Source organism: Molothrus aeneus, chromosome 5 (assembly GCF_037042795.1).
Source record: "Molothrus aeneus isolate 106 chromosome 5, BPBGC_Maene_1.0, whole genome shotgun sequence".
Lineage (NCBI taxonomy): Eukaryota > Metazoa > Chordata > Aves > Passeriformes > Icteridae > Molothrus > Molothrus aeneus.
In genome coordinates this window covers 17,384,223-17,402,510 of record NC_089650.1, presented here as the reverse complement: position 1 = coordinate 17,402,510, position 18,288 = coordinate 17,384,223, and the positions used below count along the sequence as shown (strand labels likewise).

Genomic DNA, 18,288 nt, shown 5'->3' with positions numbered 1-18,288 from the left:
ACATGAGGGTTGTTGAGATGTCAAACTAAGGCTCAAAAATATTCAATCCTGTCTTTTGTCACACACTTGTTGCAACTGTGGGCCAGCCACAACACAAAACAGGGTGTAGATACATGATCCTCTAGTTTCCTGTGAAAAATCCCACTGCTGCCTGCTAGGTACTCAAATATTTTAAATGCCAGTCCTTCACCTCTCTGTTCCAATACTGTCTCTCTACCTGCGCTGTGTAGACTATGGCACCTCTATGCTTCACAGGCACATCGTGGAGGTAAGTACAGTCATGAAGTTATATTATCATTTAAGACATAAAGAAATGGATAGTCCTTAAACAATGTGACAGTGTTTTGCACATTTATAAGATTAAGTAGTCACATAGCTGTTGCATTTAATTACTAATGATTTATGAAGACGATTTTGTGACATAAGTAATACTTCGGGACAGTTGTGACTTGTGCCACCATTTCAGGAACAGTATTTTTTGAAGACTTGATAAAGGTTATCATTGCAAATAAGTTAGCACTTTTAGCACATTTTTCTTGTCTAGCTATCTGATTCTTGGTTCTGCAGATGTAGATATATTTGGTACCAGCAAAGTAGATTGGTTAGCACTGATCTTAATTTCACTTATTTTCCATCTTTGTAACTAATCACCTACTTGGAGATGCTATTACTTACTTCCAAAAGGGTACAGGAAGCCTTTTAAACTGTAGGCAATCTCATATGAACACAAGCACTACTGCTGACATGCAAGCCTGAGTAATCTGGTTTAAATCAGTCACTTCGTAACAATTTACAGAGCAACAATCCACTTGGGCAAGTTCAGGTCAGCCCTTCCCAGGTGACGGGGGTGGTCTGCCTCACAGAATGAATCTTCACAACTTATAGATATATTTTCTGGGAGCATCTTCACAGCATCCTGGGTTGTGAGTGTCTGAGAGGTCAAGTGTCTACACCAAGCATGCTGCATTACAGTCATCACCAAATACCTGTGGAAGTTGCTTCTCCACTGTGCATCAGCTTCTCCATTTGTCAGATAGAAATATACTGATCCTCTTTTACCACTCTTTCTCTTCACTCTCCTGGAGGTATTTCCAAGCTGTACCAGTGAGCACTCATAAAACTCAGTGTGTTCCTTTGATGGGTCACCCCCTGGAAGTGTTTATAACGAGTGCTATGGTTTTACCTCTTTGCAATGTGACACACTTTAAGCACTTAAATTCTCACACAGGAGACCCTCATCCTTCTATATCCAAAATTTTCCAGAGTCTACTTTCTAAAACTTTGGATTAAACAGAGAACAGATTCAAAGACCTCCTTCATTCCTTCATCTCTGTAGAGACTAGATTTTCCAAGAATAAAACGTGAGATAAAGAAGGTTTCTAACAGGAGATCCATTTTTGTGAGCATTTTAACTTATCTGAAAATGCTTTTTCTGAAGCTACTTTCCCACGAGAACAGGGTATTTTAAATCAGCCTTAAACAGTAAGCCTAAAGAGAGGACACAAGATTCTGACATTTCACAGCAGAAAAGATGAACCTCTCTTCCCTTTGCCATGGGCATGTACCTTTCAGACCTCCCCATAATGTTCAGTTTTCTGGAAATAAGAGCAATCTGGTAAGTGTTCTTCCAAGGACCTACTGGTGCTACAGCCAGCCCTAATGAGTGCCTTGCTCTGTACTGACCTCCTATGGCCAATTAACAACTGGGAGTCATTAACTTCAAAATGGATTTTTCGCCTCTCCTGGGCTTATGACCACAATAACAATTCTTAGAGAGAACAAGCTCTTAAAAAGAGGGGGGGATTCCTGAAGGGATCTTTGCCAAAGCACAAGAATTACCAGAGGTGGAATATCTCCTTTGGGACCAATAAAAGGGTATCAGGAAGGGGAAGGAAATTAAGAAATCCAGTTGCAAATCCATTTGTGTACATTTGAAGTCGACGAAAACTAATATAAGTGAAGCAGAGACAGAATGTCTGTGATAGAAATAAAACCACTTTACTGTTTAGAATAAAAGGACACTATAAAAAGTGAACATTATGCAACATTACCTTAAAAGACAATATACATTCACTGAATATAAAATTTATAAATAACATGGAGGAAATCTGTAAACAGTGCTAGAAAATTTAGCAACAAATACATTCCTTCTGGACAAGATTTTTCACATGGGTTTGGTTCTCTCCCCAAGTTTCCGTGACTATCAGGAACAGCAGAGTGGCTCTGTGAAGGAAGGACAGTGTCAGAGAGAAGGAGAAGCCAGTACAAGCAAAACAGCAGCAAATGTTTAGTGGGTTTTTGTGTTTTTTTCTCAAGACTGGTAGCCCCAGAAGTCACTTACTCTAAAAAAAACCAAAACTTTTTGCAGTTCCCTAAATTCTGTTCTGTCCTTTGAAGCTATAAAGCGAGCAGTATTTTCAGAGACACCTGCAAGGATGGAAACCTGTTCTCATGGAGGCCTTTATTTCCAACAGTCTTTACTGTAAAAACACAACAGTATGTTTCCCATCAGCATTTCACTCTGACAAGTATAAATGGGATACAATGATAGATTTATGTTTTAGAATAGTCCTACCTAAAGGGCCACGTAACTCTTCAAAACATGGGAAATTGAGACTTTAAAATGGCATTTTTTCCCATACAGGGGAGGTAGAAGCCTCCCACAAGAGGACTTTATTTAAGAAACTCCATGCACAGATCTCCTCCTACTCTCTACCCCCTCCATTTTGGAAAAGGCAAATAGAATCTAACCTTTCCCAAACCTTCAATATCTATTTTTGTCATTTTAAAGGGGAAAACACTCTATAGCAAGTAAGGGAAAAATATGCATAGGAAACTGAACAGCTTCAGTCTAGATATTAGCTATGCACTTTTAAAAGTATTTTTAATAATGTTTGTGTGTCTAAAGCATGGTGGCAGGGACTGTGTGTGTAATCCTGGACATCTCCATTGGCAGGCAGAAGTGACTTAGCAAGGCAGAAGAAAGGAGAGCTGACAGAAAGGAAGAAGTCTTAGAGTCCAATTTAGAGCCTCTTCAATCCATGTAATGGCTTCTACTTCAGTAGTGCCTTCAGGCAGGTCCTTAATGCAAGCACAAGCCCAAGAAATGCATGTCCCTGATAGCATCCACAGAAACAGAATAAAGAAGCTTCCCAAAAGAAATGTATTTTCATTGGATTCTCCCCCCTCCTTTTGGCTTCACATTTTGAAAAGCCTTAACAACTGTTTCTTTACACAGCAAGGGCAAAGATTTGCCACCAAACCTCTGCCCTTGCCAGTCTAGCTGTCTGCATCTCAGATACATTTTACTGTCTGCAAAACAAAGTGGGAATATGCTTCACTTTCTGGTAATGCATCTGCTGTTTTGTTGTTTACAAAGCACAAAGCTACATTATATCCTAGGTAGGGACACAAGTCCTCATAGTATTAGAATGCAAATATTTTCACAATAATTTGAGTGCAATACTGTGATGTCTCAGCTAGCTAAATGAATCAGTGACAGGTAAAATATGCAAAGCTGCAGTTTAATGAAAATTCAAATCAACACTTTACTGCATCGAGGGGCATTTTTGTTTAGCCTTCCAAAGCTGTGAGAAGTGGCTGCAGCTCAAAGAGACACTGGCTTTGCCAAGTCACCTTGAGCTTGAGGAGGGCCACATCCTGCAACTCCAAACAATGCAGACACTGAGGACGGCTCCATTCTGCCCCCAGTGACCCTCACAGATTTTGTCAGCCATGCAAAAGTCAAACAGAGATTGTTCTACTGGGCCCAAAGCCCAAACCCATATTTTGCCAAAAGGAACAATTTTCTGAACCACCACCTGGTCCTGTGACAGGTGTCATGAAGCACCCTACTCTCCCTCTCATCTCCAACCCATTATTTAGGAGTAGTCACAGGGAAGAGGACTTCTGAGAAATGTTCCAAATCTAAATGACAGGAAAATCCAATAGACTTTCAATGTGTTTTGTGCTGCATTGCCACTCAGAGCTGCTGGGAAAAAAAATATATGTAGCAAACCTGGGCACTTCTTACAGCAATTCTGTGAAAATGCCCTTCAAAGTTCTGTGAAAATGCCCTTATTTGCAATGCTAAAAATGAAGCTTTTTGCTGCAACAAGTCATCCAGAAAATGGGGTGTTTCAGAGGGTGTACATCTGGCAGAGCTCTGGTAGCACGCAAGGAACTTAAAAACACATCAGGGCCCATCTCAGGCACCCATTCTTTTCCATTTGGCAAAGTGGTTCTAAACAACTCTCCAGTAACTGAGGTCACTGATTGTAAAATGCTGTATTACCCCAAGCTGGAATCACTGCAACAACTTTTTCCTGCTCATGGCAGCTCTGCTTTCTAAGTGGAATGAACGGAAGATATATCGAAACTTAAGATAAATAATCATAATAATACAAAAATGAAGTTAAGCACAATCTTCTCCCTGCCCAAGCCCTCCCCATCCAAAACTTAAGTCACGCATTTTGTCAGCACCCCTTCTTCACCATCATTAAAACTTAAAATACTTTTATTTAATAAGAAAAATTATATTATAGTTTTCTTAATAATAAAAACCCAAAATAGAATGAAAAAAACTTCTCCAGTCAACAGCAAAGCACAAGACAGTAAGGCTTCTCCTCCCACATGACTGCAGGACATGGTATGAGCACATGCACAGGGCTATGCTTAACAGTGCCTAGGGGGAAACACAGCACTTGACACAAAACGAATCCTCCGGGCAGCTGAAAATTTTATGATCCCAGACAACACTTATTAGAAGACCACTTTTCCTTGCCTAGCCCACACACACACTTCCTTTCACCATATAAACAAACGCAGCTATTGTAGCTGCAGGGGAGGAACCGTGGTGCAAGGAGTACAGAGGAAACAATGACTGTAGCCACTACTGCAGATACACTGGAGCTTCAATATCTTAAAAGCGACTCGCCAACTCGGAATGTCAATATTTCTGTCTTTAAAACACAATCAAACCATTCTTTTGTTTATAACACCAAAAAAATTCCACATCCTGTCAAAAATAGCTTATGTCATCATGTGTATATACATCTTAGATCAGCAAAACACTATTTTGGCAATATTTTTTTTAATAATATGAGTTCTAGCAAGTCTCCCCTTTCCCTCTTGCACATGATTGATTTACAGTTGTTATTGTTGCATCTGTTTGGCTTAAGGTGTTCACAAGCTGGTTTTCCTGTTGAAGCTAAGCTGCAAAAATTTCAGGGGCCAACACTGCTCAAAACAGGATAGGACAACCCTTCTTATGCTCTGCTGTAGTTGCATTTACCTCCCTGAAAATAGGGGATGGGTTTTTTGTTTTTGAAACAACAACAACAAGAATACAAAATACTCTCTTTTGTTCTGGGTAAAGCCAGAACTTCAAATGTGCTGTTGCATTCACACTGTGACTGAATTAGCAAGGACAGTCAGTCAACAATGCTTTTACCAGATGATGTGGTCAGACACACCAGGTAAAGTCTCCCATTGCTGGAGTCAATCACATTGCCAATCTCTCCTAGAGAGGAGGATTTCTTTTGGATGTCATTTTGTCCATAGTTTAGGCTGGGTTTCTTTTCATTTTCCTTCGTTTGCCTGATTAATCTGATTAATCAAATCTGTTTCCCTTAAAATAGGTTTTTCTATGTATTTTCAGCACTTAGTGCATGAGGAGGGGTGATGGGAAGCCAGCGCATAGAAGAATACAGTGCCTAATTGGCATAGTTTTTAGATTTTTGTTTTCCTAAAAAAATAGAGATTATATTGCTACAGCTAATGATACATGTAACAGAGCAAGAGCTCCATCTTCTTTTATTTTTTTTCCTTTTTTTCCCCTCCCATTTTTCCCTCTGGTGTGCAAAAGTAAGCTCCCATATGTTGTCTGATCAGAATGAGTGGTATCAAAAAATGGAAAAGGTGATTAAAAATTCAGTAAGGTAGCACAGACTTTTTTCTTTCCTTTCCTTTTTTTTTCCTTTTCTTTTTTAAGTGTTCGAAGTGCTAGAATTTGCATGAAAATAGGCACTAATTTCATTGTCATCATCACGATCTGGTAAGAGTTAGTGTCCAAAGGAAGATCAGCCACAAGTAAGGGAGAGGGGAGATAAGGAAAGGGAAAGCTGCTCAGGGATCTGTGGCATTGATTATCGTTTTGTCTGGAGGTGCCCATCCTCTATACCAGCTGCAGTAGCCTTCCACCCTCTGGATGCAGGCATAGTGCTTTGCTTGATATCCTGAGTGGCCGAAGTTGGAGAGCATGTCTGTCCAAATGCACTCATTCTTGGAGGTGGCAAAGCAGGGCAAATAGTAGCAGGGCCTAATCTGCAATTGGAAAGAGAAATCAGGTAAGGCTACATGTAAAAACAACATTATATTATATGTCTTTTTAACAGAGACAAGTGATTCAAAATTCCACATCCTCAAACCTTGCTTACTAATACAAAATTCAGCCTCAGTTCTGTAAGCACGTAAGCATGTGCTTAGCTTCACACACACAGCTAACTCTGTCGTCAAAAGGGCTTTTCAGGTGCAGAAAAGTTGAGCTTATGTCTATGTTTTTGCAGGCCTGACGCCACATGCAAAAGTCTTAGTTCCAGTGCCAGGCTGTGGGGTTTTAAGTACTCAAAATGTTTACACAGGACAAAAGCTGGACATATCTTGCCAAGCCTTTGGTATCTGATTTCATTCACCTGCAAATGATTCTGCATAGATTCTGAAAGTCTTCCCCAACCCCAATTAACTCCAACAAGGTATTAAAGGCATAGACTCTGCATTTTTATTTGATTGTCTCTTCTCTGTCTCAACACTGAAAATGAACTTTACTTCTTCTCTGTAAAAATTGCCGTCCTCCATTTCTCTTCCTGGCTCTTCTCCGGCATCATTGAGTATTACCAGCCAGGGGACACAGAGTTCTTGGGCTTGAATGCCACCCTAGAGACACACCTACCTTGCAGCTACAGCCCAGGTGATAACGGTGGTTCAGTCCTTTGCGCTGGGACAGAGTCAGCCGGTCCCATTTCTCATACCAGTTGCACAGGCCAGTGTAAACCTTCCCCTCATACACCCGGCCTTGAAAACAGACACATGGTCGCAAGTTAGCACTTCTCAGCTCAAGCACTTCTCTCGTTTCCTGACATTGCTAATGTTCTCAATATGTTTGGCTTCAGACACTGCTCAGCAAATGCTCTCTTTTTATTAACTGGTTCAGGAGTCTCTGGCCAGCAAGATAACAGCACTTCTGAAAGTCAGGAGTGTTGTGCCAGCTGAGAGCACCACCAGCAAGGTGCAGTTTAGTAATGCTCTCCAGCTACTCTTAACAACAGAGCAAATTAACTGACACCTTCCCTAGAAACAAGACTTGGCAACTGACACATGTCCATCCCCCTGCATCCCCCCATCTCATTCTCCAGTTCATTCCAAAAATGACCTTCCATTTATGACACAGCCCAGTAGCACCCAGTTCCCTGTGACAGACATGCCAGCTCAGGTATAAATTGAGAGCCATGAACTGTCATAAAACATACTTGTCACAGCATGTCTAGGTATAAGACACACTTTAGGAAAGAGAGGGACATCTAGAGAGTGAAGTGACTCTCAGAGTCACTTAGAGTAGAGTACTGAACACCAGAATACTGTTGGCCATCTTAACACTTAGGAAATTGTGTAGAGAGCTATCTACACCACTGCCCGTGTCCTTAGCAGGTATGTGTATAAAACAGAAGAGGTTTTGCTTATGGAGAAGTACAAGGTCCATTACCTGTAATCAGATATTGGTACTTGTTGACCTCCAGCTTGACTCCACAAAGACTCTCAGAGGCTTCTGTGTAGATGTACTGAACATGTGGCATTATCTGGAAGCCCCTGTACATCTAGAGAAAGAATAAAAAGTCATCTTCAGAGGACAAATTTCACTCAAGGTTCTTTACAATCTACATTCCTAGTTTGTGGTGGTAAGCAATAAATTTTCTGGTTTTTACAAGAGTGAAGGAATAATGACACTGGCTGGACTCATGGAAGTCTCCCTACCAGATCTGCTGGTAAAGCAGAAAAACCACCTGCTAATAAGCCATTGCAATTCAGCACAGGGACCAGTTTTTCCCATTCGTATTAGTTCCAGTGGCACTGACTGAACAAAGTGCCAATGCTGCAGGCTCTGCCAACATCCTGAACATTTTTTCCCCCTTATAAAGGTCAAAATTAGGGAGAAATAAAATTAGTTCAAGCTTAGAATCTTTCTCTCTGTGTGATTTAAACAATTTCTTCCAAACTAAAGGGTTTTTCTTTTAAACAATTACCCTATTTTCCAGTGTTGTTGCTGTAAGAGTTTCAAACCTTTGGCGCCTGATCTAAGTCATCAAGCCAGACACCTCCTTCTCAAACGCGTAGCACACGCAACTCCTGCTGACCTCAGCAAGGACTTACTGTTTCTCTAACTCAATGAATGCAGACATTGAATTCTACACCATCTTCTAAAATTAGTCCCATACTGATGGGCGCCATAAAGAAAATATCATGTATACATAATTCCTCTGCACTCCTCCTCCATCTTCATAATCTTTCTTCCAGCTCAGTTTAATCGAAACATGAGCCCACAGATACACAGGCAGTTGGATTCAGTCAGAAATTAGCACATGTCCCCATCTGACCTGGCCTTACTGCTGCAATCTAGTGAAACTCATGTCCACCTGTTAGCAGCATAATGAAGTCTTTGCATAGCAATGAAACAACCACTACACGTGTACGTTGGACCCATTAAATATATCCTATTTTTGAAACACAGAGGATTATTTTCCTGAGAATTTAATCTTTAAATATTTTTTGTCTTTTCAAAGCATTCAGTCACTCTTTTTTCCTTTTTTCCTGCCAACTCCACAAATGGCCAATATTTAGAAGTTAAAGAAGAAATAATACAAGTCAGAGAGAATCAGTTTCTTGGCATTTCCCAGCCTATCCTTTTCTCTCTCATCTTTACTGATAGACAGCACATTCAGTTTAGTAGTAAATATTAATTATTTAGGCAAAAGAGGACCAAAAAATCCCAAACAATCCCAGAGCTATAGATCCTTGCTGCTGTGTCACCTAAGCTGTAGTATTCTTCTCCAGGTTGCATTTTATTCCTTTAAGTCTCCTATTACTCCAGGGTATTTCACCATGCCCTTACCTCCTTTAAAAACAACAAATCTTTTTCTTTGTGGAAGAACATCTGTTAATTTAACAGACTTTATGCTAGGCCCAAATACTTAATATAAAACCATAAAAAATTACTACTAATTCTGCTATGCTGATAGGCCAAATTATCTTTGGAGAATCTATGGAATGTTAGCCAGGTAATTTTTTTTCTCCTTAGATTCCCCTAATCAGTGTCACAACCCTGTAACAGCATTGCTGGGTGCAGTAGAAGACACACTAAAGAGTTTGCATTTTCCAGCCTTTCTTCTATACCCAGCTAATATGCAAGCAAAGTACTTTTCTTTAATTAATCCTACTATACCAACAAAAACTCATAGATCATGCTTGAAATATGATATTGTATCCATAAATGGCCAAAGTCTTTCAATGGAGATGGAAGAAGTGAACTTTACCTAATCTCTGCTTTATCCCTGCAATTTTCTTGGTATCAGATTACCTACTCAGATTTTCCAATCCAGTCAACAGAGCTGGAGATCTAGATTCTGGCACAAGCATCCTGTCTGTCCTTGGATGAGTTATTTAGCCCTCAGCACACTTTTGTTTCTTCCTTCCCAAGGGTAGTGTGAGGAAAGGCACATAGAATAAAGGTCATGTGTCCAGACCCCTTTCTAGTGGGTGTCACACCAAGAAGCTCAGATAACAGTATCTAAGCAGATAAAACGAGCTAAGATAACAGCTGGGGCTGCCCAGTCCCTCCAGGCAGTGCATTATCAACACTGCAGAGAGCTGCACACTGTGCATGGCAGTGCAAGGGATCGGTCACTCACAGTGCTGAGCTCATGTTGGGCTAATTAAGCATCTCTGTTGTAAGGTCTACATATGAGCAGGTACACTTGGAGCCCTTTCTTCCTGCTGCCCACAGGGCTATGAGCTACCTAATCATTCCCCTGGGAAGCTGCTCAGGTCCTTTCTACAAGACTGTTAGTCATCACTTTTCTCATCTTCTAAGCTATCAAGCCCAACATTACTGCCTAGGAAGTAGCCAGTGATGCTGAACTGGGGCTTGTTTTTCAGCTCCTGGACCTAATTTCTGGTTCACATTACCATCAGGGCCACCACAGTCAGGGCTGCTAAAGAAAGCATGCTCAGCCTCCCAAAAAGCACTTCTACTCAGCCCTCAGTGATCCACGTTGATGGGAGCCACTGTCATGCTGACTGAACCCCTGCTGGGGCAGTCAGGGCCTCCCCCACCCTCTGATGACTGAATAAAATTCACCAGTAGGACCTTGGTTCTCAGGGAAGGAAAAAGAAAGTTTGGCAAGGGGGAATCTTCTACAGATGCCCACTATTCAATAAAACAATACCTTGAGCATTATTTTTGGATATACAAAATGTCTTGGAAGTGCTGTTAGACCAGTCAGAAGAAACCCACCCATAAAGCTAGCCTCTCTCCTAACTGCTACCCTCAGAGTTCTCCTGTCCCCACAAATGTGTATTTTTGGAAGCATAATAACAAGGAATAAAGTATTAGCAAGCATGACATGGTGATGTCTGCTAGTGCTGCTCTATTTCCATCTGTGTCAGCATTCCCCTTAGGAGCCCCCATACTGCCTCAGAAATGCACAGGCAAATCCCGTGGTGGTTCCTGCTGCTTAAATGACTTCAGCCTGTAAAACTGTTCATGATGTTCCTCCCTCTATACCTCCCCTGTGAGGTTGCACTAGATACCAAGAGCTGGGAGTCACACCTTGCCTAACCTTCAGCTACCTAAAATATAGACAATTCACAGGAATTAGGCATCCTCTCTAGTCAAATGCCAAGAACAGACACCTCCAGAGCAACTCAGCCCATCCTAAAATAGCTGCCTACAACTTGTGGGCTGAATTACACTTTGGTCGTTCCTCTCTCTACCCATTGACAAGAGAGCAGGAAAGACTCAACACCTCATTTTAGTCTGTCTAAAATTAAACTAAATTAATCCTACCCCACTTCTTTCCTCTTGGGACTATCACATTTCCCCCCACAGACTCATTTTACAGATAAGCAACAAACCAAGGAAAGTCTCCTTGCTTCTGGCAGCCTGTGCAGGGTGCTGCCATGGTCAACCAGGACTGTTTGTGCTCATGGAGGAGAAATATCTTATCTCCTTGTTTCCTTTGCAGTTTCTGGAAATAGGCTTGGGCCATTCTCAGAATGCACTGCAAGATCACAGAACATGTAGGGGTTAGATCAGTCCTGTGCAGATTTATGACACGTGATCTCAAAGTATTCTTATATTATTTGAGAAAGCAGTGGGGAGAGGCAGAGATTGCTTGGAAAAGCACAAGGCCTCTTCAGACAACAAACCTGAACTCTAGAAAGCCCAGTACTGTTCTGTCCCTGTGGGCTGACTTTGTGCTCCAGTCCAGGCCCAAGGCTGGTTTAGTTGTGAAATGCAGCAACAAGTTCAGGAATATTAGTGAGATCAAGAATCTAACCCACAAACTCCAAGGAGCCTGTGAAAGAACTACAGAGATGGTTTGTTGCCCTTTAAGGCTTTCAGTGCTTTCCACAGGCAATCCAGCACACACTGACAGACTAAATGGCTTGTTTATTTTTCACCTGCAGGTGCAGAAGGGTTTATGCAGACTGACGTGTTAGTTTTATCTTCAGAGTTGTTCCCATACAGCTGTGCAGAGCCATAGGCCTCCTTGGTTCTCTTTTCAGCAGGAGGACAGTTAGCTTTCATTGGAGTAAATAAGGGAAAAATTTGCTGTGTCACTCAGAACTCCCCCACTGTATGGATCTAAATCCCTCTTTATACTGAAGTCTCTAAGCTCAGCAGAAAGACAGCAGGGTTTCCAAAGAAGACAGTTGGTTTGTTTGTTTATGAAGAACTTTGTCCTCCGGACATTCCAGTCCTACTGAGCACTTTGCTTCAGGTTCCTTCCTGCCAAAGGTCACAGTTAAATGTCCAGTGCAACATCCCACCAGCTCACCATCTAAGCAGCAGACATAAGGGCAGTTTGACCAACACAAGATTTCCTTTTTAAAATCCCTCTTGCTTTTGTTGGACACATAACTTCCTAAAAAACACTATGTAAATGCTCCTGCAGAAAGGCCCCGTGCTGCAGATAACCCAATGAAAACAGCTGGGACTTAATTAGAAGAGGGGCACTGTTCTGAGTGGTAAATAGGGTAGTAATTCATTTCAAGGGACTACCATCATTCTAGATCACAGTTCATGGTCATATGTTAGACAGAAAGCACCAAACTCTTGGCTGAGAAGGAGGAAAAGAAGTGGTACTGGACAGACCAGGATGAAATCAGAAAGAGAAGCTGATGAAGCCACTGCAGCATGCAGACACTGAGTAGTTTTGTGAAGCAGGGTACACTTGCTGAGCTGGAGAGTGACAAAACTTGAGAAGAAAGGCAGAGTTGCTGCAAGCTTGATGAAGCCAACAACAGCCATAAAAAAAAAAAAAAAGCAGTATTATCTCATTATTGCCAACACAACCAGTTGTTGGTTTGTTTTGTTTATTTTGGGTTTTTTTACAAATATATATTTCCTTTGGAATCTTGCAGATAAATTTTCAAGGTTTTTAAGGAAGTCAACAAGCCCAGCACCTCACGCCCTCTTATTCAAAGTGCAGGCATTCCACTCTTGTGGAAAAGCCATGCTAGGACCAGATTTGGCTACGTGCATGGTTTTGCGACAGCTTATGAAACAGGCTTTGCGTCTCCTCCTCCCGGCTTTCGTGCTTAGCTATAAACTGCCTTATAAAGAGAGTTACTGTTACAAGGCAAGCAAGTGACTGGTTTTTTCTGAACCTTTACTTTGTCTAATATGTTTCAGATTTCTGCAGTCTCTGCCAAGCTTTTCCATTCCCTTTCTCTTTTTTTTTTTCTTTTTTCCTAAAGACATAAACCAGTCTTATGACTGCAATGGCATTGCCAAGAAAAACAATCTAGGGCTGATTTTTAGCATTACATAACAAGGGGGCAGTTTAAGAAAAAAACCCAAGTCCAAAGCAGCAGGTTGAGTGCAGTTTGTGCAGCAAGAATTAGAGCTCTGAAGAAAGAAACTAAAGAAATCGAGCAACTGGTGTAGTTGTACCTCTTTTCATCTCTGAATCAATACTTCACAGCTCTTCTAAGCCGACAGTATTTAAAAGCTACAACGCTCTGTTTAGCTTTATATAAAGACTTCACTATATGATTTTCATTTGTTTTGTAGATGGAAAAAATGCTGTAATCCTAACTAGTGGTCACAAAGAAAGCAAGGAAAGAAGAGAAATGAGCACTCTCCCAAGGCTGGCAGACCCCCTACCATAATTTCCTTCTTGGATTTAATGAATGTGCTACATGGAAAAGCTGGCATTTCCAGTCTAACACTGTGCATGTTGAACACAAAACACTTCTTCAGTACCTAGAGAAGACCATCTGGCATCTTTTACTACCAGAAATCTTAAAATAATGGGAGAATTCAGGTGTTCAGCACTGTATGTCAGGAATGATCTCTTCCTGCTCCTTTCCCCTCTTCAGGCAAGTTTCTACCGGTTGCTGGTTTCCTTCCCTTCTGTATGGCCAGTACAAAAAGTGGAGGTGCTGTTAAGTATGCAAAGTGTTTGTTATTATGTGTTAATTAGATTCCTTACCATATTTCCTAGCCCATGGGAAATATCTGCAAACATACCTTCATCTGCTTGACCGTGTATCGCATTGTTCCAAAGGGTCCATCTTTCATGAGCTTCTTCCCCACCACTTTAGCTCGGATCACTGTCATAGGGAAAGAAAAAAAATGCAAATTATAGACAACTTCACGCAGCATTTTTGCTATATCCTCCACTTAAAAAAAAAACCAAACAAAAACACAAATCTGTTTACATAAGTTATCTTGTAAAATAAACAAAAGTCCAGGTCAACCTTCCTCTCAATTTATTCTAAGTCTCACACATAGTAAAGGTATGTAAAATGGGATGGCAAAGCAGGTATTTATTTAGAGAAGAATAATGAAGAATAAGAACAAGCATTATTTGTGGTTAATTCTCACTGAAATCTGCAGAGCAGACTGTAGCTGGGACCAAGACAGATTAAAATCTTTGCACTAAGCAAAGTTTGTAGTGCCTTAACTCTCAACGTACAGGATGATGTTCAATAGGATAGTACTTTTACTTTGTTCTTTGTGTGCCCACTGCAGCTGTTTCCCAATAAACATAACAACTCAGTACAGGGCACTGGAATATCTCATATCTGGGATTTCATTACAACTGCCACCTCTGAGGGGCCGCAAAACTAACAAATGTTCCCTTGAACAAACAGCTACTGTGCAAACTGGATTATTCAGCAACCACCAAGTGCCCAGTGAAAGCTGCCAGGCTAGCCAGAAGTCACCTGGAAGACAAACTAAAGCTGACGCATCAGATCTTATGTACCTTGCACTGCATTTCCTCATGGATAACAAGGGGCAGTGTGTGCTCTGTGGCACAGGTACTGCCAGTGTATCACAGATGCACTACAGCAATGTCAGCTGAGCCCAACCCAACACAGATAAGGATTTTGAGGTCCCATAGATAAGGATTTTTTTTTTTATCTAGTGGGAAGTTTACAGTCAGTGCTTAATGAAGGGTTCTCTTGCTCATCCCTTTTTGGGGCATTCCACACACACACAAAAGAAAATTTTAAAAACTGTTCTATCTATCCTCTTTGAAAAAGTTCTTCAACTACCTGCTCATCTCAGCAGAGGAGCAAAGCTCGGGGACAGGCAGGCATTATCCATTTTAATCTATCACAGAAAACCAAAACAAAATGCAGGGAGGCATAGAAATGGGCTAAAGAGGTGAAAGCAGGAAAATACAGTGAGTTATTTGCATTATAACACTATCTAACAGCAGCAACAAAGTTCTGGGATATTTTTTCCTGAATATAAAGGACATTAAACAAACATCTTGCTGCATTTTAGTTTCAAATCTGCAGAAGCCCACTGGAAGGAATGAGGAAAAAGAGAAGACTAAGGTTTTTTTCGCTACCTAGGTCCAACTAAGGAGACAAAAAGCTTGTCCCAACTTTTGGAATAATCAGAAGAACAGATTTAAAGGAATAGATAGGTCTGGTTTTACACACCAGTTCCTGGACTTTGTTCCACGAGGGTGGTGTGAAATGAAGACAAATCCACTCTGCTCTGATTTATATCCTGTGCTTCAGCCAGACTTGTCAAAGAAATTTAAACTAGGTAGGACAGTCTTGGCTTTGATTCAAAGAACCAACAAAACCTTCATTCACTAAGTGTAAAATTTCAATTTTTTTTTTTAATTTCCCAATGGCAGTAAAAGCAATTTTATTGATTCTTCTATTTAACAAGTTGTTCTGACTTCAATTTACTCTCATCTTCAAATTTTAGTAGCCATATTGAGCTGTGTACTTGAGGACTGCAAATATCTTTAAAGAACTAGCTTCCTCCCTTGCTGCCCCCAACCACCAGCAAAGCTACAGAAACCAGACTGTCCAAGGGTCAGTGAGAAAGAACATAATTCCTTAAGGTTTTGCAAATTCCAGGACAGCTCACTAACACTGGAGTCTATAGCAGAGAGTGTCAAAAATCTTATCTTCATTTGCTGATACACTGAAATTGAAAAAAAATGGCGTTTGCCCAACACATCTAACATGAACAAAAAAAATCTTATATCTTATTGACAATTATAAGAAATATACTAAAAGTCAGTATTACAAAATGTTAGGCTTTCCAAACCAGAACATAGTTAGCATATAAGACCACAAGCACATTCTCAGTTGCTGACAAAATACCTAAAAACCATTTTCTTCATGTGTTTCACTCCTAGCTTGTCAGTCTTTTGACTTCTACTTAGGGTACCACAGCCATTTCAGACAGAAGCTTTGATTTATGGACTAACCAACAGCTTCACCAAATATTAAAAATGCATACCTCTACTAGGACATAAGAGCATTGTGATTTCAACTAATAATACCCTTGCAAACAAGTAGAAGGGTCTGTATTTTTCTATTACTGTTCCCTAATAAAGTTGGAGAACCATCCTAGCAAATTCAACTAGAAAAGCCATGACAAACCTTAGTGTGAGCTATCACTTCAAGCCTTTTGTAAGAGGGTCAAGCCCTCTGTTTTTCAGAGAAGGCGCCCTATCACTCCAATTGTAACATTTCTAGCTAAGTTTTCTTCACTGAAGAACTAGAAATGAAAAAAAGAACCCACCCTGCACAATTTTTCCCATATTAAAGGAAAAAACAACCTGTTAGCCAAGTAGCAGAGGATATTCCAAGTTAAGTGTATCTCCTTTAATTTGTGTGGTTACATTCCCATCCCTGAGGATGAGATGCCTCTGAGCCACTGGAGAGAAATGCTGGATGGACAGAACTGCTCAGAACTGCTCTTGCATGTGTAGCTTCAACCCCCTAAGGCTCCACACACGAGAGCCACTTGTACACCCTGCTCAGAGCAGAGCTCCACACTGCACACCTGCAGCCCCGTGTTTCCCAGTCCCTATCTTTGCTCCTTCAAGCCACCATTCTCCAGTTATATGGCTGAGCCACTCTTCACACCTGGACAGAAAATAAAGAACATTGCTCCTGACTGAGCAGGGGCCATGCCTACTTGCCAGAAGAACTTTCCACCCTCTGCAAATTATCTGAAATTTACAGCATTTCTGTTGCAAATTCAGTCCATGTTAAGTTAATGAAGTCGACTGTTTACTGCTGCAGACTCCTACTTCTTGAGCAGAATGAGGCAAAAGGTGCTGTGACTGCTCTCCTGAGCTCCTCCCTTCTCCTTGAAGCTCTATTACAGTCCTGCTATTACTGATGGGAACTTTATCCCACACAAGTGGTCACCAAAATAGCTGAATATTTTTAAACCGCAATTCCTTTGAAGCACTGCCTATGAAAATACTCCAAGATGAATGTTTCTCGGTACTTTGGGGTTTCAGGTCAGGTCACTTTGTGGGACTGGAGCAGTTGGCAAGGTCTCATGAGTGATTTGTAATTATTTATGAAAAGCTAAATTAGACAAGGATATAAATCTTGGTAAGATAAGCATGGCAGCCATGCCATGATACAAAGAGGAGAAAACATATGTACTGCTTCTCAAAATTTGACATGATTAAAAAATTGAGGGAGGAAACATCCCCTCATGAAAGGAAGGAAACCAGGCTTTTAGTTGATACTCTAAAAAAAATAATTAAAATAATAACCTGCTGTGTTTGAGTATTCAAGAAATGCATCTAAGAATGCATCACAAATTATTAGTGTATTTATCTCTTTTCCTTGGCTTTTTTTGCGGTTTTTGTTTGCATTTTTAAAATGTACACTAGCTTGGTAGTTAGGAAAACAGAGATGGCTGAGATTTGCAAGGACTAGTATAGTGCCAGCAGCTACTGGTTTGTGTTTCCCTGGCATCTCTAGTGTGGTACAAACTGTCTGCAGGTGCAAGAACACTCATAAATACAGGCAAAAATCACCTACATCTTTTCCAAATGTCACTGGATGAGGTCCTATAAAGGCAGACAAATCAGAATGGGAACAAGAGAAGTTGATCTTTTATTTGCCCATATGCATACATACCTAACTCGAATACTCTTTATCTTATCACTTACTCTGTGGCCATTTTCTCAGGGATTCAAGGGAGAATAGGCCTAAAGGCAAGGCAAGAAGCAGAAGAGGACATTGACTTTACATCTGAGATGTCAGAAGGCATTCTTTGCACGAGTCAAGGAGCAGAAATACAGAGATTAAAACAGAGATTAAAACATGCATTTGCCAAGCGAGGAAACAACACAGTGAAAAGACTTGCAGCTACCAAATAATTCCATCCAGGCACAGAGTAACTACTACATGTGTGGCAGCTCGTTTTCCCCACCGATATGCAACATCAAATGTCCTGGTTCAATTCAGCCCGTGTCCTTTATCGGGACCAGCCACTAGGTGGTGACCCTGTCCCAAATCTTACCTTCCCCTGATGAGAGGGCAGCAGTACAGACCCGGCCTAACACCACCAATCCCGGCTGCTTGCTCAATTGCACCATGAGAACCAGATGCCTTCATGCAAGTGGGCTAGTTGTCATCCATAAACAGCATTTTAAATGGAGGCACACCCTTCAGAGACCAGGATTTGCTCCAAACCCATTTCCCTTGTGACCAATTACCATG

At 41.0% G+C, this 18,288-nt stretch overlaps 2 protein-coding genes across 3 annotated transcripts in view; one reads left to right on the top strand and one right to left on the bottom strand.

The window, feature by feature from the left end:
• SYN3 (synapsin III) overlaps window positions 1-18,288 on the top strand; it is a 190,256-nt gene that overhangs the window by 60,786 nt on the left and 111,182 nt on the right. The window lies entirely within an intron of this gene.
• The window catches only part of TIMP3 (TIMP metallopeptidase inhibitor 3), a 37,507-nt gene continuing 21,192 nt past the window's right edge, over window positions 1,974-18,288 (bottom strand). The window contains exons 2-5 of the mRNA XM_066551038.1: window positions 13,808-13,890; window positions 7,760-7,871; window positions 6,950-7,071; window positions 1,974-6,324 (exon numbers count right to left, since the gene is read on the bottom strand). Coding sequence (XP_066407135.1) covers window positions 6,127-6,324; window positions 6,950-7,071; window positions 7,760-7,871; window positions 13,808-13,890 — 515 coding nt within the window. The 3' untranslated portion in view covers window positions 1,974-6,126. The remainder of the gene's footprint in view (window positions 6,325-6,949; window positions 7,072-7,759; window positions 7,872-13,807; window positions 13,891-18,288) is intronic.